General features: G+C 43.4%; 1 protein-coding gene across 1 annotated transcript in view; it reads left to right on the top strand.

Moving 5' to 3' along the window:
- Positions 1 to 23,768, top strand: part of LOC309493640 (uncharacterized protein) — a 544,011-nt gene that overhangs the window by 494,699 nt on the left and 25,544 nt on the right. Inside the window, exon 7 of the mRNA XM_082162808.1 lies at positions 17,771 to 18,091. Coding sequence (XP_082018934.1) covers positions 17,771 to 18,091 — 321 coding nt within the window. The remainder of the gene's footprint in view (positions 1 to 17,770; positions 18,092 to 23,768) is intronic.

Here is a 23,768-nt window from a genome sequence, read left to right on the forward strand (position 1 = left end):
TTCTCTCCTTCTGAAAGCTGAGGTAAATCCTTAAAGAGAAGTTCAGCCATCTCATCATTGCAAGATTCAGCTCTGTAGAGATCCTCATAAAAAGATAGTGCGTAAGAAATAATCCCATGACCATCAGTAACTTTCCTCCCCTCTGGAAGCTTCAAACAGCCTAAAATCTTCTTATCCACAGTCTTCTTCTCTAAGTTAAAAAAGAACGAAGTAGGAGAGTCCATGCTATTGAAAGATACAAATCTTGCACGAATCAGCGTCTCCTGGGCTCTTTCCTCCAGTAGATTCCGCAAAAGAAATTTATTCTGTTTCAAAGACTCAGTGTCACTGTCCCCTTCAAAATTAAGTAGAAGTATTTCCTGTTCAAGCTGTTCCATCTTCTTGTCCAGAAAACTTTTATTGTAAGAAGAGTAACTCTGGCAGAACAATTTAATTTGAGTTTTGCCAATATCCCACCACTGACTCAGGGACTTATACTGTGTTTTACTCTCTCTCCAGATCTCCCAGAAATGAGTGAAAGAGTGCACAAAATTCTGATCTAATAATAATCTATTATTAAATTTCCAAAAAAAATTCTTACATGTGCTCTCTGCAGTAAAGACATCAATAGATAAAAAATGGTGATCAGACAAAGCAGTAGGAAATATACAGCTATTATAAAAGTGATCTCTTTTGCTTTTTTGTACATAGATCCTGTCCAACCTAGCCCCAGATACCATATTAGAATTTATTTTCACCCAGGTGTATTGCCTGACCTGAGGAAATGATTCTCTCCAAACGTCTATAAGATTGTGGTAAACAATTAAAGACCGAAGCTCGTCAGCAGATTGACTGTGGGGCTCTTCATGATTCCTATCTAAAATATGACTTAAAGTGCAGTTAAAATCTCCTGCCAGAACAATGGTCCTATCATGAGAAATATCACATAGTGCAGTTTTAAGTTTTTTAAAAAACAAAACACGTTCTGACCCAATGTTCGGTGCATATACATTGACAAAAGAAAAATTATTACCCTGAACAGTTACATCAACTCTCAGTAAACGACCAGAAACGAGTTCAAACACACTAACAGGTTGCTCTTTATATTCAGGTGTCAGCAGAATAGCCACCCCTGCACTGACACTAGAGCCATGACTCAAAATAGCCTGACCCTTCCATTCACTCAGCCACTGTATCTGATTGTTATCATCTGTGTGCGTTTCCTGTAGAAAAACCACACTAGCGCTTTTCATCACTATATAATCAAAAAGACTAGCCCTTTTCATAGCATCACGACACCCATTAACGTTCAATGAACAAATCCTCAAAGGTGCCATGAAAATAAGTATAAAAAAAACACACAATACAACTAATCGACAAAAGTTTTTAGGTAACCAAAATATATTCATTTTTTACCTTGTAAGTTCAAAGAACTTCTAACATTGCTAAGAAGCTTCTTAAGACGGTACCGTTTGGGTTTGTCAAGCTCTTCCAAGGAAGCTTTTCTCATTGCCATGGTACCAGACAACAAAAACAATTTTGCGTCAGGAAAAAATACCTCAATTTTCGGTTTACGGTGTCCTTTAGTTGTATCCAAAAAATGATTAATCTGCTGAAACGAGTAAAGTTTTGTCTTACCTCCAGTGACGAGCTCCGAATCCTCCGCGTCATTTCCCATTATCTCTGTATAGTCGTGTTCATTGTCAGAGTCATCCATTAAATCCACAGATTCTTGAGATAAAATATCATCTCTTCTCAATTTTAATGAATCATCGGCAACTTTAATTGTATCATTCTCAATCCCATCAGGCTGTGTTTGTTTTCCTTCAGAAATCAAATTATTTTCAGACATTGCCTGCAAACACACCTGTCCCGGACTCGTCTCTGCCTGCGTTACAGCGGGAACATGACTCGGGCCGGTCTCCTCCTCAACAGCCTCAACCAGGCCGTCTCCAGAGGCCCCTGGCACCGGTCTCCCCTCGGGCAAGTCACCAGGCGCAGAGATCGCTCCGTCCAGCTGCGGTTCTGACGCCACAGCTGTCGCAGCAACATCCGCGCCGGCCGCCCTCTCGCTGTTCTCCGCACCTGCAGCCGAAGCTGACCTGTCTCGCCTCGGACAAGTTTGTCTGACATGTCCAAACTCACCGCACACAAAGCATTTCATTGATTCTGAACTTATAAAAACAGTGTAATCTTTGCCATCGATGCTTAATTTCACTGACAGATTTAATGGATCACTCTGAGAGTTTAAAATCATTAAAACCTGACGCCGGAAAGACATTACGTGTCTAATCTCGGGATTTTTACATCCAAGAGGGATCATTTTAATAGCACTCACTAGTTTACCATACCTCTGGAGTATTTGTTCTAATTTTTCGTTTTTAACAAACGGCGGTATGTTTGATAAAATAACTTTCTTTGCCGGGCTTGACAAAGGCAAAACAGGCACAAAAATGTCATTGATTACCAAACCAGTTTCAATCAATTCGTCCACCATTTGGCTTTCACTGAGAAAGAACACAATGGCTTTATTCATACGGGAGGCAGATTTAATGTTTGCACCACCGATCGCCGCACTCACAGCTATCAGGCAATCCTCCACTGACACCGCGGCCTCAGGCATACACTTACAACCATGTTTGATTGTTAACCGTGAGAGATCCCCCGTTTCCGACCCCATTATCCCCACTCTCTGACCGAAGTCAGGGGAAAAGCTAAACTAAACTATTATCTATAACTAGAAAAAGAAGAAAAAAAAAAAAAGAAAAAGTAAAGAAATCTCACTCAAACAGAGAAAACGCTTTCACTCCCAACAACCTGCTCCTTCCACACTCACCCACTCCGCACATGCGCACATAGAGATAGAGAGAGAGAGAGAGAGAGAGAGAGAGAGAGAGAGAGAGAGAGAGAGAGAGAGAGAGAGAGCAGCTCTTCATAACACAGGCCACCAGCGGCTCACAGATAAAGCAGAAAATGATCCAGATCTGTGATCATAAACTTCTCATATTTCTCCTGCTCATCATGTCAGGTAAGAGTTTATTCTGTGTTTCTGGGTCTTTCTTAAACAGCACCTGTTCTCAATCAGGTCCATGTTCGCTCTGAGCTGAGTTTCTCTCTCTTATGTTTTTAGTCTTGGCATGTGAGACGACAGAGATCGTCTCGGTTACGGATGTAACCCTCGTTCCCTGAGTGGGAACGGAGACGTTACGTCGGATGACGACGATTGGGGTTTCGCTTAGAAGCCTATCACCTTCGAGTATATAAAACGAGCCAATGGCAATGAAATGCCATGGGTCTGCGGAATTTGCATAGCGTAACTCCGCCCGCCGCAGGGGGTATATAAGGAAGTACGCTGGCACAATGCAGATATGTCTTCGCTGAGGAGCCGAGACTAGCCCCAGGCGTTTTTCAGCGGTACAGCGGAAGTGGCAGGGAGACGTAACGTCTCCGTTCCCACTCAGGGAACGAGGGTTACATCCGTAACCGAGACGTTCCCTTTCGTGGTCACTCCGAGTTACGTCGGATGACGACGATTGGGGTTCCAGTCTAATCACGCCACCTCGGCTGTCTTCCAGTGCCCTGCGTAAGTCTGAGCTCCCTGTTGTGAGACTAGCACGAACGAAGGAGTCCTACTTAACACAGGGATACCAAGGTACACTGGGAAGCATATCTCAAGAGAGAAATATGCAATTATGCCCAGCCAATGATGGGGGGGACTTAGAATACACATATGGCCCAGAGGGCTGCATATGGAAGATCACTGGGGTGTCCAGCCGCAGGTGGAATTTTAAACCCCAGGGGTGGCAAGGTGGCTTGCCAAGGGAAAGACACACGCTCACAAGGAGACTTACAGCGGAATACACATGTGGGGGTCGCCCAGAGGGGGAACCATGCACATGGAGGCACCTAGTCAAGCGCAAAAGCTGCGTTATGGCAGACTGGCATAACTCAGGCGTTGACGTAACCAGTGCTGGAGGAAACTCAGAGCTTATCAGACTCACCTGAGAGAAATATCGCACGTATCCCGTCCGTGGAGAGGAATGGCGAGCAAGCGAAGACACCTGAGCAGAATCTAGCACCGGCTGGTTGAAGCGAGTACATGAGAAGAAACTGGCTCTACTCGGAGATTATAGAATCTCGCGAATGTGTTGGGTGTCGCCCAGCCTGCAGCTCTACAAATGTCTGTTAGCGAGGCGCCATGCGCTAGAGCCCAAGAGGAAGCCACACTACGTGTGGAGTGGGCTTTCACACCAAGGGGGCACGGACGACCTTGCTGCTGGTATGCCAAAGCAATGGTATCCACTATCCAGTGGGATAACCTTTGCTTTGAGAGAGCCTTTCCCTTCAGCTTCCCACCATGACAGACAAAGAGCTGGTCTGAGGTCCTGAAACACCGCGTTCTGTCTACGTAAGCACGGAGGGCGCGTACTGGACAGAGCAGTGCCAAGGCTGGGTCTGCCTCCTCCAAGGGCAGCGCTTGCAGGTTCACTACCTGGTCTCGAAAGGGTGTGGTAGGAACCTTGGGCACGTATCCAAGCCGGGGTCTCAGGATCACGTGAGAGTTAGCCGGCCCGAATTCCAGGCACGCTTCGTCAACCGAAAATGCCTGCAGGTCCCCTACCCTCTTGATGGAGGCCAATGCAACCAGGAGCGCTGTCTTCATTGACAGGAACTTAAGCTCCACTGACTGTAAAGGCTCAAATGGAGCACTCTGCAGGGCAGTTAGAACCACTGAGAGGTCCCAAGAGGGTACGAAGGGAGGACGAGGAGGATTTATTCTCCTCGCTCCCCTCAGGAACCTGACGATCAGGTCGTGCCTTCCCAGAGACTTACCATCAACTGCTTCGTGATGTGCGGCAATGGCGGCAACATACACTTTCAGGGTGGAGGGAGACAGCCTTCGCTCCAACCCTTCTTGCAGGAAGGAAAGCACGACACTGATCGGGCATTTCGTGGGTTCTTGATGTTTAGAAGAACACCAGTTGACGAAGAGGTTCCACTTCAACGCATAGGCATGTCTCGTGGACGATGCTCTAGCGGAAGTGATGGTAGCCACCACCGCAGGTGGTAGGGTACTCAAACCTGCCTCGTCCCGTCCAGGGGCCACACGTGGAGGTTCCAAAGATCGGGACGAGGGTGCCATAAGGTGCCCCGTCCCTGAGAAAGGAGGTCCTTCCTCAGAGGAATTGGCCAGGGAGGTGCTGTCGCGAGGAGTACTAGTTCGGAGAACCAGGTCCGGTTGGGCCAATACGGGGCAACCAAAATGACCTGCTCCTCGTCCTCCCTGATCTTGCGCAAGGTCTGCGCAAGAAGGCTCACTGGGGGAAACGCATACTTGCGTAGGCCCCGCGGCCAGCTGTGCGCCAGTGCATCCGTGCCGAGCGTGCCCTCGGTCAGGGAGTAAAACAGGTCGCAATGGGACGAGTCGTGGGAGGCAGACAGGTCTACCTGTGCGTCGCCGAACTGATCCCAAATCAGCTGGGCCGTCTGGGGATGGAGTCGCCATTCTCCAGCGAGAGGCCGAACTCGAGACAGCTCGTCGGCCGCCTGGTTCAGGTGTCCCGGGATATAAATGGCTCGAAGCGACCTCAGATGCTTCTGACTCCATATGAGGAGGTGGCGAGCGAGTTGCGACATACGGCGGGAGCGTAGACCACCCTGGTGGTTGATGTACGCTACTGTTGCGGTATTGTCTGATCGGACTAGTACGTGCTGGCCCCTGAGCAGCGCATGGAAGCGGTGCAGGGCGAGACGTACAGCCAGCAACTCGAGGCAATTGACATGCCAAAGGCGCTGGGGTCCTGTCCAGGAGCCCGCGGCAGCATGACCATTGCACATGGCGCCCCAGCCCGTGTTGGAGGCATCTGTTGACACAACAACATGCCGGGAAACTCGTTCTAAGGGCACTCCGGCCCGTAGAAAATTGAGGTTCGCCCACGGGGTGAAGGTCTGACGGCAGGCTGGAGTCACTGGGACTCGGAGCGTGCCGTGTTGCCATGCCCACCTCGGGACTCGATCGCGAAGCCAAAGCTGAAGCGGTCTCATATGAAGCAATCCCAGCGGCGTTACTGCGGCTGCGGATGCCATATGCCCCAGGAGCCTCTGAAAAAGTTTCAGTGGAACCGCACTCTTGTCCTCGAACTGACGAAGACAAGTCAGCAGTGACTGCGCGCGCTCGCTCGTAAGCTGCGCGCACATGGCGACCGAGTCGATCTCCATACCGAGAAAAGAGATCCTCTGCACGGGGCAGAGTTTGCTCTTCTCCCAGTTGACCCGAAGGCCCAGACGGACTAGGTGCCGGAGCACTAGGTCCCTGTGTTCGCAAACCTGGTCTCGAGAGTGAGCTAGGATAAGCCAGTCGTCGAGATAGTTCAGGATGCGAACCCCGTGTTCCCGAAGGGGAACAAGGGCTGCCTCGACGACCTTCGTAAAGACGCGAGGAGACAGGGCTAGCCCGAAAGGGAGAACCGCGTACTGGTATGCCTGCCCCTCGAAAGCAAACCGTAGAAACGGTCTGTGTCGAGGTAAAATGGAGACATGGAAGTAGGCGTCCTTCAGGTCGATCGCTGCAAACCAATCCTGCGGCCGCACACACTGGAGGATGTGTTTGGCCGTTAGCATCTTGAACGGCAGCCTGTGAAGGGAGCGGTTCAAGACGCGCAGGTCGAGGATTGGCCGTAACCCACCGGACTTCTTGGGTACAATGAAGTAAGGGCTGTAGAAGCCGGACTTCATTTCGGCTGGAGGGACAATCTCGATCGCACCCTTCGCCAGCAGGGTGACGACCTCCGCTCTCATGACAGGGGCATTGCCACCGACCATAGTGAAGCGGACTCCCCTGAAGCGGGGAGGAGATCTCGCGAACTGAATCGCGTAGCCGAGCCTGATGGTTCTCGCGACCCAGCGGGACAGTCTGGGAAGCTCTAGCCAGGCCTCCAGAAAGTGCACCAGCGGGGTCATACGAACCACAGACGTACCGTCGGTGGGGCAGCGAGGCGGAATGACCGGCACCGGCGAGGGTGGCATAGCGGCCCTGTGCGGGGGCACGGTCATTAACCGCGTCCTGCCAGAGGAGGCCAGGGGAGGGCGCGCGTCCCACGGGGGCGTGCTCTGGCAGGGGTCTGGCGACAGAGGGGGATGAGAGGAGCGTGGCCCGTGGGCGGCGCGTGCTGTCATCCCGCACCTCTGGGACAGAGGAGGGCGGCAGTGGCGGGACCCGAGGGTGGCGCGCACTGCGGCCCTCGGACTCTGTCGGCTCAGGATTGGGGAATTCAATTCTGTCTTCAACCACATCAGAGTACTGCTCGTCGTTGGACGAGCAGCGGGGAGTGGAGAACAAAAGATTCTCCCCCGGCCCTCCACCGGGGGAAGGAGTGGCCCTGCTACCAGCTCCTGGGACAGAATTGAAGCCAACCCTGAGCAGCCCGTCTCAGGAGCGCCGCTTGGCCTGGCGTTTAGCGGGCGGCGGGGCTGGAGAGGGCTGTGGCGCCTGCCTGCGGCTCCCTCCACAACGCGGCCCGGGTGAAGGTTGCTGCTGGGGCCGTGCGGGAGGGGCGGCCACGGGAGGGCGCCCTCGGCGGCGAGCAGGCTGAGGATTCTGTGCCGACGGCTGAGCAGCGGAGCGTCGGGGCAGAATGTGCTTGATAGCCTCAGTCTGCTTCTGGGCGGTCGAGAACTGTTGGGCAAAATCCTCGACCGCACCGCCGAAAAGGCCGGCCTGGGATATGGGAGCGTCAAGCAGACGAGTCCGCTCGGGCTCACACATATCAACCAAGTTCAGCCAGCTATGTCTCTCCTGGACCACAGCTGTGGACATCACCAAACCCAGGGAGCGCGCGGTCACCTTCGTCGCTCGGAGAGCGAGGTCGGTGGCGGCGCGCAGCTCATCAACGAGCCCTGGGTCCGTCCTGCCCTCGTGCATGTCACGAAGCATCTGGGCCTGGTAGACCTGCAGGATGGCCATGGCATGCAAAGAGGCAGCTGCCTGTCCCGCCGCACTGTAAGACTTCGCCACGAGAGTGGACGAGAATCCACAGGCTTTGGACGGGTGCTTAGGATCACCACGTGATGAAGCGCCTGCCGGACACAGCTGCATCGCGACAGAACGTTCAACCGTGGGAATCCCAGTGTACCCACAAGCATCGGCTCTATCGAGGGGAGGAAAGGCGGAGAAAGCCGACGAACGATCGCGGGAAGACATGGGAGCCTTCCAGGACCGCGTGACTTCCTCATGCACTTCCGGGAAGAATGGTATTGGGGTTGGGCGGCGACGAATGTCAGCGGCCGCTCCCAAAAACCAATCATCCAGCCGCGAGCGCACTGGATCGGGCGGCGAGGACCACTCGAGCCCAATGGCCGCGGCTGCCCGGGAAAGCATGGCAGTCAGCTCGGGATCAGACTCGGGCAATGCTGGCACACCCGAGGGCGGCAACACAGCCGAATCCTCACTTCCCGAGGACTCATGCCCACCTTGTGATGCAGTGATCGACATTGCACCCTCCTGTGGAACGCCAAACGAAACGCGCGGGGCCTCCGTAGAGGGACCAGCGGTTTCGGTTTGCACGCTCGCGGGTACCAATGCTGAAGAGGGGTGTGTGGACCGTGGACGTGTCGGCGGTTTGTCCCACACAGATACCCTCAGGTCACCCTGGCCACCAGCCGAAGTACAGCCTCTCGGGGAGACCGTAGATCGGGGTGTGGATGAGGGGACTCTCGCTCTGATGAGCTCATTGAGTCTCGACCGCAGCATGGAGATGGTCATGTTCCCGCAATGAGAACATGAATCATCCACAAACGCTGCTTCAGCGTGATCAACGCCCAAACACGCTAAGCAGAGATTGTGCCCATCAGGAGAAAATACATCGCGACCACAACCAGAAGTGCACGGGCGAGACATCTTTAAAAAGACGTGCCACATGCAATGCTCTTTTTGTGAGAGGAAAACTCCGCGGATGTTGAAGCGAACAGGGAGAAATCACACTAACTGTCAGATCACTGACAAGATCAGCAGGGAAATGTGCACTCGCTGAAATCGCCGTCACACCAACACCGGAGAGCTCGCTCGCCTCGAAGGAATGAGAAGAAATAACTCAGAATTTTGGCTTACAAGGAGTGGAGAAGTTCTCGGCTCCGAAGCGAAAAACATATCTGCATTGTGCCAGCGTACTTCCTTATATACCCCCTGCGGCGGGCGGAGTTACGCTATGCAAATTCCGCAGACCCATGGCATTTCATTGCCATTGGCTCGTTTTATATACTCGAAGGTGATAGGCTTCTAAGCGAAACCCCAATCGTCGTCATCCGACGTAACTCGGAGTGACCACGAAAGGGAACTTGACTTTCACTGGTTATGAAGGAGGAAAAGTTGAAATACGCTGTCCCTATGAGTCTGGATATGAAGAGAAGAATAAGTATCTCTGCAGAGGAGAGTGTCCAGTACTCAATAAAGACATTCCTGTTGAATCTGGATCTCCAGCTAAAGACAGGAGATTCTCTCTGACCGATGACAGAACGACCCGCATCTTCACCGTCACCATCACTGATCTGAGAACAGAGGATCAAGGCAAATACTGGTGTGGTGTGAGGACAGGCCTGGGAAAACCTGATAAATACACAGAGATTAACCTGGAAATTAAACCTGGTAAGTCAGAATATTCTGCATGAGTGAAGTGGACAGTGCACACAGATATGGTGTAAAACACATATAATCATAACTAATATATCAGTAACATCAGAGAGATCTGTGTGTGTCTGAGAGAGCGCTGTCACGTGTTGTAAGCAGGGTTCCCAAGGGTCCTTGAAATCCTTGAAAAGTTTGTGAATCTGAAAAAAATTCAAGGCCCTGGAAAATGAACATAATAGATACAGTTCCTTGAAAGTGCTTGAATTTATTTTGTTTATTTAGTTTTCTGGAACAAAAATCCATATTATTTCCTCCGGTCCGTTAATGTGTTATTTTTCCAACACTTCGTGGCATACTTGCTTGATTTACGTTAGCTACGCACATTTACGTGTTACGTTAAGTGTTTCCCGCGTGAGGCACTTTGTGTTGTACGTTGCCATGACGTTCACGTGCGCATAAAACAACTAGAGAACTAGTAGAAATCTGGTGTGTTGATGAGGTATTGTGTACTTTATGTGAGAGAAATGAATTGGTGTTGACTTTTTAAATATACATGTGTATAAAAGAAATAAAAAAATGTTGGATGAAGTGTGAATAATTCAAGACTAAATTGTTATAATAAAGGTGTATTTGAAATTCAAACAATTCTCTCTCTCTCTCTCTCTGTCTGACTCTCTCTCTCTCTCTCTCTCTCTCTGTCTTTCTCTCTCTTTCTCTCTCTTTCTCTCTCTCTCTCTCTCTCTCTCTCTCTCTCTCTCTCTCTCTCTCTCTCTCTCTCTCTCTCTCTCTCTCTCTGTGTGTTGCATGCTGGGAGCGAGTGAACGGAGTTTGGCGTGGGTGAGAGGTGTTGTTGAGCTGGAGTTTATTTTTTTATTTTCCTTTTTCTTCTTTTCTTGATTCTAGTTTTATTAAGTGGTAGGATTATTTGGGCTGACTTCGGTCAGCGAGTGGGGAAATGGGGACGAATGCGGGTGATTTCTCGCAACTGACTATCAGACACGGTTGCAAATGTATGCCTGATGCGTCCGTGTCAGTAGAGGATTGCCTGGTGGCCGTGAGTGCTGCAGTCGGCGGCGTAAATATAAGATCAGCCTCTCGCATGAACAAGGCGATAGTCATTTTTTTGAGTCAAAGCCAAATGGTTAATGATTTAATTGAGAGCGGGTTAACAATAAATTAAATGTTTGTGCCCGTTTTGCCTCTGTCGAGCCCATCAAAGAAGATTGTTTTGTCAAACGTACCTCCATTTGTTAAAAATGAGAAGCTAGAGGAAATACTATTGCGATATGGCAAATTAGTGAGTCCCATTAAGATGATCACGCTTGGATGCAAAAATCCCCAACTTAAACATGTAATGTCTTTTCGGCGCCAGGTTTTTATGATTTTGAATTCTCAGAGCGATCCTTTGAACTTGTCGGCGAAACTAACCATCGAAGGGAAGGATTATACTATTTTCATTAGTTCTGAGTCCATGAAGTGCTTCATTTGTGGCGATTTCGGACACGTTCGACAGACTTGCCCGAATCGTAATAGGAATAATGGCGTTAATGAGGTTTTGGCTGGTAATATTGTTGATGGTAGGGCGCGAGGCTCTGACGTTGCGGACGCTGCGCCGTTACTACATCCACAAGCCGACGCAGAGTCAGCGCCGAGTGGCTCGCTCGAGGAGCATGGGGAAAGATCCCTGTCGGCTAACTCCAGCAATAGTGCCGTGGAAATAACTGAGGTGACCCAGGTAGCTGATGTTATGCCCGTAGTCAAACAGTCGGAGTTGAGTTCGGATCAGATAAATGCAAAAGACGCGCATGAGGCCGATCCACTCGAGGATCAACAACAACAAATACAACCTGAAGTAAGTGTGATTAAAATAAGCAATGATGAGTCAATCGATCATAGTCAAGAAGATAATGTTTCACAAGAAGTGGATTTCGATAAGGACGATGAGGAACTATATGGGAGTGACGTAATGGACTTGGAGAATACTTCTGAAGGTAGGACTAAACTTTACTCATTACAACAGATAAACACCTTCCTTGACAAAACAAAGGGGCTTCGCAAACCCAGTATTGAGTCGTACTTTCCGGATTTAAAACTTTTCCTGGTATCTTGTACTGTGGCTATGCGGAAGGCAACCTTTGATGAGCTAGACAGACCAAAACGGTACCGCCTTAAGAAGCTCCTGAGTAATGTTAGAAGTATACTGCACTTACCAGGCAAAAGGTGATATGACTAGCATGCAATTTTTTTGGTATCTTCTCTTCTTTCTCTTCATGGCATCCTTGAGATTTGGCACTTTAAATATCAACGGTTGTCGTGATGCTATTAAAAGGTTTAGTCTTTTTGACTATATTATGATAAAGAGGGCTAGTATAGTTTTTCTGCAAGAAACTCATACAGACTCAAATAATCAAGTACAATGGTTGAGTGAATGGAAGGGGCAGGCGATTTTAAGTCATGGTTCTAGTGTTAGCGCAGGTGTTGCAATTCTCTTTGGGCCGGAGTATAAGGAGCATCCTGTGAGTGTTTTTGAATTGGTTCCTGGTCGAATGTTGCGTGTGGACGTGACGGTTCATGGACTTAATTTTTCGCTATTTAATGTGTACGCCCCAAATGTGGGTTCAGAGCGAACTCTCTTTTTTAAAAAACTGAAGACTGCTTTAAGTGATGTTTTGCAGGATAGAATGGTTGTTCTGGCTGGGGATTTTAATTGTACCATAAATCATATTATAGATAGGAACCATGAAGAACCACATAAGCAGTCGTCAGAAGAGCTTAAAACCTTGATAACTTATCATTGTCTTGTAGATGTTTGGAGAGAAGCTTTCCCTCAGACCAAACAATATACCTGGTTGAAAGTAAACTCTAACATGATATCCGGAGCCAGACTTGATAGAATATATGTGCAGAAAAGTGTTAGGGGTCATTTTTTTAATAGTTGTATTATTCCCACTGCTTTATCTGATCATCAGTATATGACTGTTGAAATTTCTACTACACAGAGCACTCTTAAGCACTCACTCTGGAAGTTTAATAGTAGACTGTTGCAAGATCACAACTTTGTGCACTCTTTCACCTTTTTTTGGGAGACTTGGAGAGAGAGTAAAATGTTATATAAATCCCTAAGTCAATGGTGGGATATTGGCAAAACACAAATTAAACTTTTTTGTCAGAACTATATTGCCTATAATAAAAGCATTCTGGAAAGTACATTGAAACAGCTTGAACAAGACATTCTTTACACTGATGATAAAGCGGATGGTGTGGACACTGCTGAAATCCTTGAACGGAATACATTTCTCTTACGGAATCTGTTAGAAGAAAGGGCCCAAGAGACACTTGTCCGAGCAAGGTTTACTACCTTTAACAATATGGATGCTTCGACATCATCCTTTTTTAGTCTGGAGAAAAAGACTGTAAATAGGAAGATTCTATGTCATTTGAAACTTCCAGGAGGAGGAAAAGTGACTGACGATCGTGGAATCATGTCCTATGCTTCATCTTTTTACGAGGATCTTTATAAGGCTGAAACCTGTGATGATGAAATGGCTGACTTTCTTCTTCAAGATTTACCTCAACTTGCAGAAGAGGAGAAATCTAGACTTGATCAGGCTTTGACATTTGATGAACTGACTGTTGCTGTTCAGGAACTCTCTTTAGGTAAAGTTCCAGGATTGGATGGACTGAATGCTGAATTTTACAAAACATTTTGGTCTGTGATCGGAAAGGACCTGTTTGCTGTCTTCCTGGAGTGTCTGGAAAGAGGCACGTTACCTGTGAGCCTTCGGAGGGCCGTGATAACTTTACTGCCTAAGAAGGGTGATCTTGGAGACATCAAAAATTGGCGCCCTGTGTCATTGCTAGGAGTTGACTACAAGATACTTTCCAAAGCTTTGACTAATAGACTTAAATGTTGTATATCTTCAGTGATTCATGCAGATCAATCTTATTGCATTCCGAATCGATCCATTTTTGATAATCTTTTTTTGGTTCGGGACTTGATTTCCTTTGCTAAAGTGCATAAACTTGATGTAGGCTTGGTTTCTCTGGACCAAGAGAAAGCCTTTGATCGAGTTGATCATGGCTTTCTTTTTAAATGTCTTAATGCCTTTGGTTTTGGTTCATCATTTATTTCTTATGTTAAGCTGCTGTATACGGATGTTTATAGCATATTAAAAATAAATGGCACCCTTTTGAGGCCATTTTTGGTTGGCAGAGGTATCCGACAAGGGTGCGGCCTCTCAGGTATTTTATATGCTATTGTTATCGAACCACTTTTGGCAGTTCTGAGACGTCAGTTAAGTGGGATTTCTACAATGTGTCCTTATGGTACAGATTTGGTAACAGCTAAACTAAGTGCATATGCTGATGATGTTACAGTGGTAATAAGGTCAGATGAAGATATTAAGAAATTGGTAGAATCTTTGGATGTCTATCAAAGAGCATCTTCCTCAAAAATAAATTGGCAAAAGAGTGTTTCCTTTCTGCTGGGCAAATGGGAGAACGGAGGCCCTCCAGTACTTCCTCAGCTCTGATCTTGGAGCTTGGAAGGGTTCAAAGTGCTTGGGGTTTTTATGGGGGTTGACAAATATATGGAGAATAATTGGGAAGGTATATTTGATAAAGTGTCTGGCCGTCTACAAAGGTGGAGGTGGATTCTCCCTAATTTGTCCTATAGGGGTAGAGTACTCATTAGGGGTGGAGCCGAACCCGAATACGGTATTCGGAAAGCACAAATAATGTGTTTTTTACGAATACTTATTTCGAACAAATACTTTTAAAAATATTTGTATTCGGGAACAAGAAAAACTTTATATCAAAAAGCTACGTTTCCTCATGAGACATGGCGACCGGCGGTGCTGCTGATGTGGTGGCTGAAATATTTTGGATTAGGCTAATGTCACGTTGTCATAAGGGGTAGTTCACATAGCGCGTTTTTTGCGCGTGCAGATTTCAAATGTAGGCGCGCGGCAAGCGCGCTGCATAGCAACGACAGACGCCACGGGAGGGCAAGCGCTTGTGGAAAGGAGAAAGCGTGCGAACTGCGCTCTTCATGATTACGAAGTATCAGCAAAGAATTAATTGATTTCTAGCCCTTGCATTAGCTTTAGATATATTTATGGAGATGAGAAATGAAATAAAAAAGCCGTCATTTTGTCATTAATATCAGTCCGTCAGAAAAGCAGTTCTAGGCTTATTCTTGGCTGGATAACTCTTAGCAGGTTTAAAAAGCTCTTTTAAAATTAAATATGAATGCAGTTTTGGATTAAATATAAGTACAGTCAAGTCAAATAAAACATGTTTTATCTCCTGTTTGGTAACACTACAATAAGATACCATTCATTAACATTACTTAATGCGCATCTAACATCAACACATTGAGTGAACAATATATTTTTACAACATTAATGTTTGTGAATGTTATTTAATACAAACACTTGATTGGTCATGTTTGTTCACTTCATTCATTGTGCATTAAATAATGTTAACATAAATAATGTTAACTTTTGATTTTAAAAATGTATTTTTAAATGAACCCCAAGGAGAATAATTGCGACAGTATATAGCCTAACTATTGTTTATTGTTAGGTCATTTTATCTATTGTTATCTAACAAATGTAATATTAATGTAGTGTTTTTAATACTACAGTTTCCATCTTTGTAACCGTGATATAAACTTTAATATATGTAAATTTAATCTAAATTAAGCTTTACCGAAATTGTTACCGAGAACCGTGGATGTTCACAGGTATTGGTACCGAATACTGAAATTTTGGCACCGTGACAACACTAGTAGCTCTGTTAGCTTGGTAATTTAGACAATATGCTGTTGACAGAGTAACATTAACGTAGGTAATGGCTGTTATGTTATTTTCTTTTCAATGACGTTCCTTGTTACATGTTCATTGCTGGATTTATGGAAAAACATCAACCAATATTGCATATCCATAATTATTATAATTGATATATAATTAAAGAATACTTACACTATAACGTAAATTAGAAGTGTAACGCAAAAAAATGGATTTTTACACCTATTTTGAAATTTACTCGAATACAAATACAAATACAAATACTTTTCCTCTCTCAACAAATACAAATACAGATACAAATACCGGCTGCTTTGCACACCCCTAGTACTCATAATCAATAACTTGGCTGCATCTATGCTGTGGCATCGTTTAAATGTACTTGATCCACCAAAATGTCTATTGCAACGTTTGCAGAAGATTTTTGTTGATTTTTTTTGGGACGGTCATCACTGGCTTCCCCCTGCAGTTCTCTACTTGCCAGTTACTGAAGGAGGTCAAGGGTTAATTGATGTGACCGCTAAAGTTAAAGCTATGAGGCTAAAAGTTGCTCAGACTTTGCTTTATTCTACAACACCATGGGTGTCATTTGGCCTGGCTTTGCTTAGAACTTTTGGCGGCTTTTCCCTTGATAGACAATTGTTTTTGATGTCTTTGTATAGTAGACATTTTATAGGCCTATCTGATGTAAGATTCTATGTGACAGTTTTAAATTCCTGGACCGTTTTTAAGGAATCTGGACGAGAAAATGACCATTTTGGCCTGAATGAGCCACTGTTTTATAACTCCTTTCTTGGTGGCAATGTTTGCACGTCTAATATCATTGCTAAAACATTTATAGACAAAGGTTTGACCACAGTGGCTCATCTGATTGATATTGTTTCCAGAAAATGGAGGCCAGCAGCCGAAATTTGTGAACAGGTGGGATTCAGGTCTGTGAGAATGGTGGAACATTTCATAAACAATCTGAAAGCTGCTTTTCCTTCCCAATTCCTCCACTTTGTAAATTGTTTCCTGTCTGGTGATTCGATGCAATGCTCTTTCCCGAAGTTATTTGTGTCTCCAAGGGTTTGTACAGAGGATGACCAAGAGGGGAAGTTATTGAAATTTAAGGGACTACAGGAGCTTGATTTTCAAGCTGTTGGAAAAAGAGAGTTTTACCAGATATGTGTAAAGACTGATTATTTTGGGAGTATTAATCAGAGATGTGATACAAAATGGAGAGAATACTTTATGGACTCTGATGATCTTGCTCCCTCTTGGAGGCTCTTGTATAAAGGTCCCCTTCCGAAACGATCTGGGGATTTACAGTGGAGAATATTGCACTGTGTGTTACCTACCAATAGCTTTGTTTCTAAGTTTAATACGGCTGTTTTACCTTTCTGTAATTTTTGTACTAATCCAGAGACTGTGTTCCATGTTTTTGTTGAATGTCCAAGGCTAGTACCACTGTTTACCTTATTGGAAAGAATACTTGGAAGCCTAGGTTTTTGTTTTAACAATACATTCTTTATTTATGGATGTAAGTATTCAAAAACGCACAGAGAACAGTGTACCTTGGCAAATTTTGCAGTTGGACAAGCTAAACTAGCTATTTGGAAGACTTGCAGAATGGCTGCTGAAGGGAGAAATATGAGTGCGCTGAAAATGTTTACTGCATTGGTTGAATCAAGAATCAGACTGGAATATAAATTCTATCAAATTACAAAAAATGTACTTGAATTTGAGTCTAAATGGTGTGTGAATGGTGCTTTATTGTCAATATGTGAAGATGAAACTATCGTGTTTAATTGGTGATGTTTAATGGTTAATTTCATTTTTTTATTTTTTTTTATTTTTTATTTTTTTATTTAGGTTTCTATTTTTATTTTGGAATCTTTTTCCGCATGTGCATATTGTAACAATATGTCTGCAAGGGTGAAATATATGATATTTTAGCGTTTTAGTACATGTTTTAATAAAGAGTTGTAAAGTCAAAGTCTCTCTCTCTCTCTCTCTCTCTCTCTCTCTCTCTCTCTCTATCTCTCTCAGGGGAAGTGGGCGACTCTGTCACATTCAGCTCTTCATGTTAAACATGTAACCAGGAAAGAAACACTCAAAACTCTTCTGAACACACATCAAGAGCTTCAGAAGAACTGAATCTACTAACAACAGAGAAGATCATTTAATAAGAGAGAAGAATGAAGATCCTCTGGACTTTCACTCTGCTGATGATTCCTGGTAAGAATCTGAACTCAGAGTAAATCATGAAAAACAGCACAGAATTGATGAGGAGAGTCTTTAACTTCATTCTGTTTTATTGGCTGTTGATTAAAGTTAATTTCTGTGTATATTAAAGTGTTTTAATGCTGGTTTGTTGTAGGTGTCGTGAGCTCCATGAGTGTGACAGGATATTCAGGAGAAGGAGTCAACATCACATGCAAATATGATAAAGGATATACAGAGAATAAAAAGTATTTTTTTAAAGAACAGGGGTCAATGCGCAGAGAACGAATCAAGACTAATGAGAAAGATAAATGGGTTAAGAATGATAGATTCTCTCTGTATGACGACACAAGTTCAGCAGTCTTCACTGTGACCATCAGAGATCTGAGAGAACGGGATTCTGGGACGTACCAGTGTGGAGTTGATATAAAATCAGGAACAGATCCCCTCACTGAAGTGAATCTGAAGGTTCTAACAGGTGAGTAACTGAGACCCTCAAACCCATGATGATCTCCACAACATCACGATACTCAACACTGACTGTAATTACTGACGTTCACATGTGAAACAGACACCCTCAACAACCTTTTTGTCTATTGATTTAAGACTTAAACTCATAATCTTGACTTTGGCATTAATAAATGTTGCAAAGTGACATATTGTTTATATCGGGAACAACATGACAAATTAGACACGCAAATTCCAGCCAGGTTGGTCCCTCACCTTTCAAAACAGTCGAAGACCACTTTACATATCTTGGCATTATGATACTAAAACATTTTGGCTAAGATTGACAGATTAAAAGATAATATAGTGCGATGGAGGCTCCTTCCGCTATCTATGATTGGCAAAATTAATGCAATTAAAATGGTCACTTTACCACAGTTCCTCTACCTTTTTTAAAATGTGCCTACTTATGTACCTGTATCTTTTTTCAAGCTTTTGGATTCAGTTATCATAGCGTTTATTTGGGCTTACAAGACTCCCCGAATAGCAAAAGCGCACGTACAGAAACCCACTCAGTTGGGAGGCCTAGGGCTCGCAGTGTTTAACCAAGGTGTGGGAACCCTGTGTAAGGATGTAAAGAGGCGAGATAACAGAAACCACAGTATCCTCTGTAGATGATGATAAGCGAGTGTGTTCACACCACAGACACTGACCCGCATCACTTTCTCACACACAACACTGTCTCAGTTATGGAGAAATCGCTCATTCAAAACACAAAGTATACATTATCTGTACACAAAAGTTCAGGTCTTTCTGTTGTAAAATAGCTTTTCATTTTATATGTATTCCATTATCAGTCTTTGTTAACAGAGAAGCCGTTCACACCAAAACATAGCTGACATGATTTACATTAAGCTAAACATCCCATACTGTCACTATAACAGAGACTCAAGGATGCAGTATAGAATTAATCTGATCTGAACATTAATAACGGTAAGATGCCATTAGCCTTTTGATATTATTTTTAAGATCATCATCTGATTGTAAAATTATATATAATGATTTGTTCGTTGTTTGCAGTCTAGAAGACTGTAATTAACCCTCTGGGGTCTGGGCTGTTTTTGGGGCCCTTGAGATGTTCTGACATGCTCTGACATTTGTGCTTTTTTCAGTTGCATATAATCATATTAATGGCAAAGGTGTAAATTCACTCTATATAGCACAAACAGGGCTACCATAATATGTGAGCCACGTGTATGTACATGTTTTCATTTTTAAGAGAATAATGTTTATGCATGGTTATTGAAAAAACTAAAAACTAAAATTTCTGAAATAAGGCCACAAAACACATACTAAATATGTGGCAATAAGACTTTTGACTAATGGATGTCCTCGCCTAGAGTTTTTTCTTCAAAATTATGTGAAAATAGTCTTGCTTTATCGTTCACATAAAACCATACATTGATTTAAATTGATGTAAAACAGGTTTTGCTTGGAAAGCCAATATGCGAGGGGGCGTGAACGAGGAGTGGTTTACACCTTAGAATACAATGTCCCACCCACTCTGCATAATGATGAGCCATTCACTCAGGTGTGACACTGACTGAGCCACAATGCAAGGACAAAAGATATATTTAGAAGAAGACTTATATTGACCATTTAAGATTTTGCTTACATCTATCTTGTAAATATGTTTTGCTATTTTATTAAAACGGTTACAATTACAACAATAATTACAATTTCAACAATATTTCAAGTGTACTCTTTCTTTGTAAAAAAAAAAAAAGATTATAGGCCTACATTTTATCTATGTATTCATTAGTTTGAATATAGTCAACATTGGAACAGCTAACATCTTAGTTGATGACTTTATTTTTGACAAAAATAGATATAGAAATTGCTAAACAAAAGCTTATTTGACGTGGCAGTATATTCTACAGTAAAAACTGTACCCAAATCTAGTCAACAAGATGTTGTCTTTCATATTTCGCCTGACTGTAACGTTGTTTTCATGAAATATTAGGGCATATTGTTAATTTGCAGTTTAATACGTTGCTTATACAAATAGCCTACATTTTATTTCAACATATTTCATCTTTTATTTCATATTTCATTTTATTTCACATTACTCATCTCAGTATAGCAATACAGTTTGCTAAAACATCATCATTCATTCACACACGCAATTTAAATTTAACTTCTGGCAAAGATGAAGTTGACGATAGGCTATTGACTCGCAATCTTCGCAGTAGGCTAGTGGACGCACCGGAGAAATGCACATTTATTAGGCTACATAGTTTTTTGTTTTGGATGGTTTTGTTTAGAACCAGCTTTCTGTAAATATATTTCACATTTTTTAGACATGTGAGGCGAGTAGACTACGGTCTGGTTAATGATGATCTCCAATTCAAGCACCTTATGTTGTGATTGCTAGCCTATATTTACTTTAAATCCAGGAAATTTGTTAATGAAAAAAATATTAAAATTAAGATACAATTGATACAAAACGAAATTCGTTTTAAAGAAAGGATTTGTAGTTTCTGTTTTGAGGTCTCTGTGAAAGTTTGAAAGTCTTTTAGTGCGCTTTCAGAGCGCTCGCGTCCATAATGGAGAACTGTCACGTAATATTGTTTTTTCCAATCCACGAAAAATAAAAGACAAAAGACTTTTAAGTAAAACTTACTCCGAAATTGTGTCCTCGGCGGAATTCGCTCTTCAAAATGCTGCCGTTCGTAGTCTGAGTTACAATCTTCCTCTGAGGAAACAACTATCTCACTGTCCAGAATCATCTGAAGGGCGTCTTTACTGGAGAAGCGTGCCATACTCAAAACGCGATGAACTATCAGTAAGTCTGATGAAGAAACTGTGTTTTTATGGCATTGATCGGGGGGCGTATGCGATGCATACTAGATCACCTAAACTATTTACCATTTGAATAGCGCCGGGGGCGGGGCGGCCTCAACTCATTATAGAGATAATGAGGCAGAAGGAAAAACGGTACCTCTCCTTGCTTTCAAATGGATTACATGAGTTGAAAACATTTGTTTTTTATATAAATTACTTCATTTAAAAGAAGAGATTTCAAGCTTCATAAAGACATATCTCACGTGTCTGTGTGAGAAGTATTCGGTGAGTTACAGTTCATTTTCGGACGCGTTTCAGAATGGACTTCACTGACAGAGAGAAGGCAGAACTCGCTTCGTGTTTATTTTTCTTTATTTGGCGAAAAGCTCAACACTTTGTTTTTATTATGAGTACACACAAAAATAATACACATTTAACAGAATCGATTGATGTACGAAACTCCTATGAAAAATCAAAGTCAACAGAGTATTTATGAGTTTATTTTACACTGATAAAAAAAAAAGCGAGCTGGTATCGCCGGCGATACCGTAGACCTCAGGGGGTTAACAAGTGTTGCTGGTCACACATACAGTGCTATATTTGCACCACACCCTTGACATCAGTGAAGAGCTAATAACAGCTGTGTCATATAAAGTTCAAAGTGGTCACATGACTGGCCACAATATGACTTCTTCTTAAATGCAGGCTCAATATATGCAAGCAAACAATCTTAAATAGTTTTTATTCTGCAATAACTGTCATCTATATATTATGTATCATTGTAAAGGACCACTTTGGAGTTTTAATGTATGCTGTTGATTAAATGAAATATGGGTTGGGTTATTGGTAAAATATCTTTTATTCAATTTATTCAAATAATTCTATATTTTGTATCCGCTTTAATGTTCTTTGTATGTGATTGACCGGAAATCCTGTGCACCTGTGATGTTGAAATTTGTCCCTTTGGTGGCACCGTAGTTTGCACAATAGAAGATGAGCTTTTAAAGGGTAGCTGGTGGGTGTGAATGGTACGCAGCTGTGTTTGAGCATACATGTGGATTTTATCTGAGATTTTGTTTATTTTTATGAACTTGAACTCGACGCCCGTTTCATGACGGAAGAAAGGACTATCGTATATTGTTTTGCATTCCTTGGTGAGCGCAGCGAGGTACGATATGTTTCGTTCATATAATTCAGAAAATTGTTTGCACATATGTATGGTTTATTTTGCTGTGTAATTAATGTTTGTCACCTTGAATGTTTGTTCATGTAATGATGTTTGTAGCCGTGAAAACAAGTGTGTGAAATGTTTGTTGTATGTATGTTTTTAATACAGTTTTCACGGTGCTAAGGTGATGATGGATTGAAAGTTGAACGTCATGCTGGTTTGGCGAACTAAATAAAGAAACACCTTATGCATCAGTCGAGACTCTCTTTTTGGATCCAAGGGCTGCTACAGTGAAAACTCGACGCAACATCTGAGTCATCTGCTATGCTGCACGTCGTCTTCGTTCCGGAGGTTGTCATTGTTTGTTCCACGCATCCAGACAAGGTCGTAAATTAGTAGCACATTTAACAGAGACTACAGATGCGGTGAGAGACTCAGGTTATCGGGCATTTAAAAAACAAACAAAAAAAACAACGAACTAACTGAAACTGAACTGTTTACTTACATGGCCATATCCTGATTCATCCAAGTCGTAAGGCTAAATAACAGGCTCTTGTGTTTGTGAGTGAATTGTGAAATATCTGAAAAGGTTACACATATGAAATGTTTAATGGTTGATTTTCACTTTTAAATTTAAAAATTTGTGAAATGTGATTAAATTGTATGGTAAAGAGCTTTACATTTCGAATTAACTTTAGCCATTCTAATTCTTAAGCTGTCTTGAATACTTAAAGTGTTTTTTGGTATTTAATTTACATTTTGGGTAGGTCTATCTTAGTATTTGAAGTGAGCAGTGTTAGGTTACACCACCATCTTATAACCACAGCTCCCTGAATCACTTTAATTTAGAAATACATCAATTAGTGATACAAACATGTCAGAAGAGAAATCTAGAGGCCCAGAAGAAACAGTCTCTCGTGAACGAAAGCTTACAGAGAAAGGTAAACAAATGCGTGAAGAGGAAGCTAAAAGGCATGTAAAGGCATTTTTGAAAGCTTATGAATCTTGGAAGCAGATAGCACGAGAATCTAGAACTAGGCTTAAGAAATTCTGTTTGAAAGAGGATCTTGATAAAATAAACCAACACATTCAGAGTGGATACGACCGTGTAAATCAAAATTATGAGCCACTTCAACGGAATTCTCTTAGCACACCAGAGATTGTGCAGAAATTGGATGCTTGTAACACACTGACAACAGAAATATGTGATCTTGTGAGTAGACGGCTCGATGTAGAACTAGTTCAAGAGACCTTTAAAGAGGAAGCTGAAAAAGAAAGAGTGCGAATGATTTTAAGTCGTGAAGAATATAAATCTGTCTTTGGTGAGACAAGCACCGAAAGTGTTATTTCAGAAGAATCCATAAAATTAGATAACCTGTCAATCACAAGTTCTAAGGCTTCTAGCAAGCGAGTAGATGCGGAAGCAGATCTCGCAGCCAAATTAGAACAGGCAAAGTCTATTGAAGAGATACAAGCTCAACAGGCCAAACTGATTAAGCTGGAAAGTGAATGGAAACTCCATGAGTCACAAATGTTGATAGAAATGAAGCAGAAACAAGTAGAAGTGGAACTGAAGTTAGAAGAGGAGAAAACAAGGCTAAAAATGTTGCAAGCAAGCATGGATGTGAAAGTGGCTGCAGCTCGAGTTAGAATATACAATAAACTGGAAGGTGATGTGGAGAACATGGTGGGAGAA

This window comes from Leuciscus leuciscus (assembly GCF_965113295.1).
Source record: "Leuciscus leuciscus genome assembly, chromosome: 3".
Lineage (NCBI taxonomy): Eukaryota > Metazoa > Chordata > Actinopteri > Cypriniformes > Leuciscidae > Leuciscus > Leuciscus leuciscus.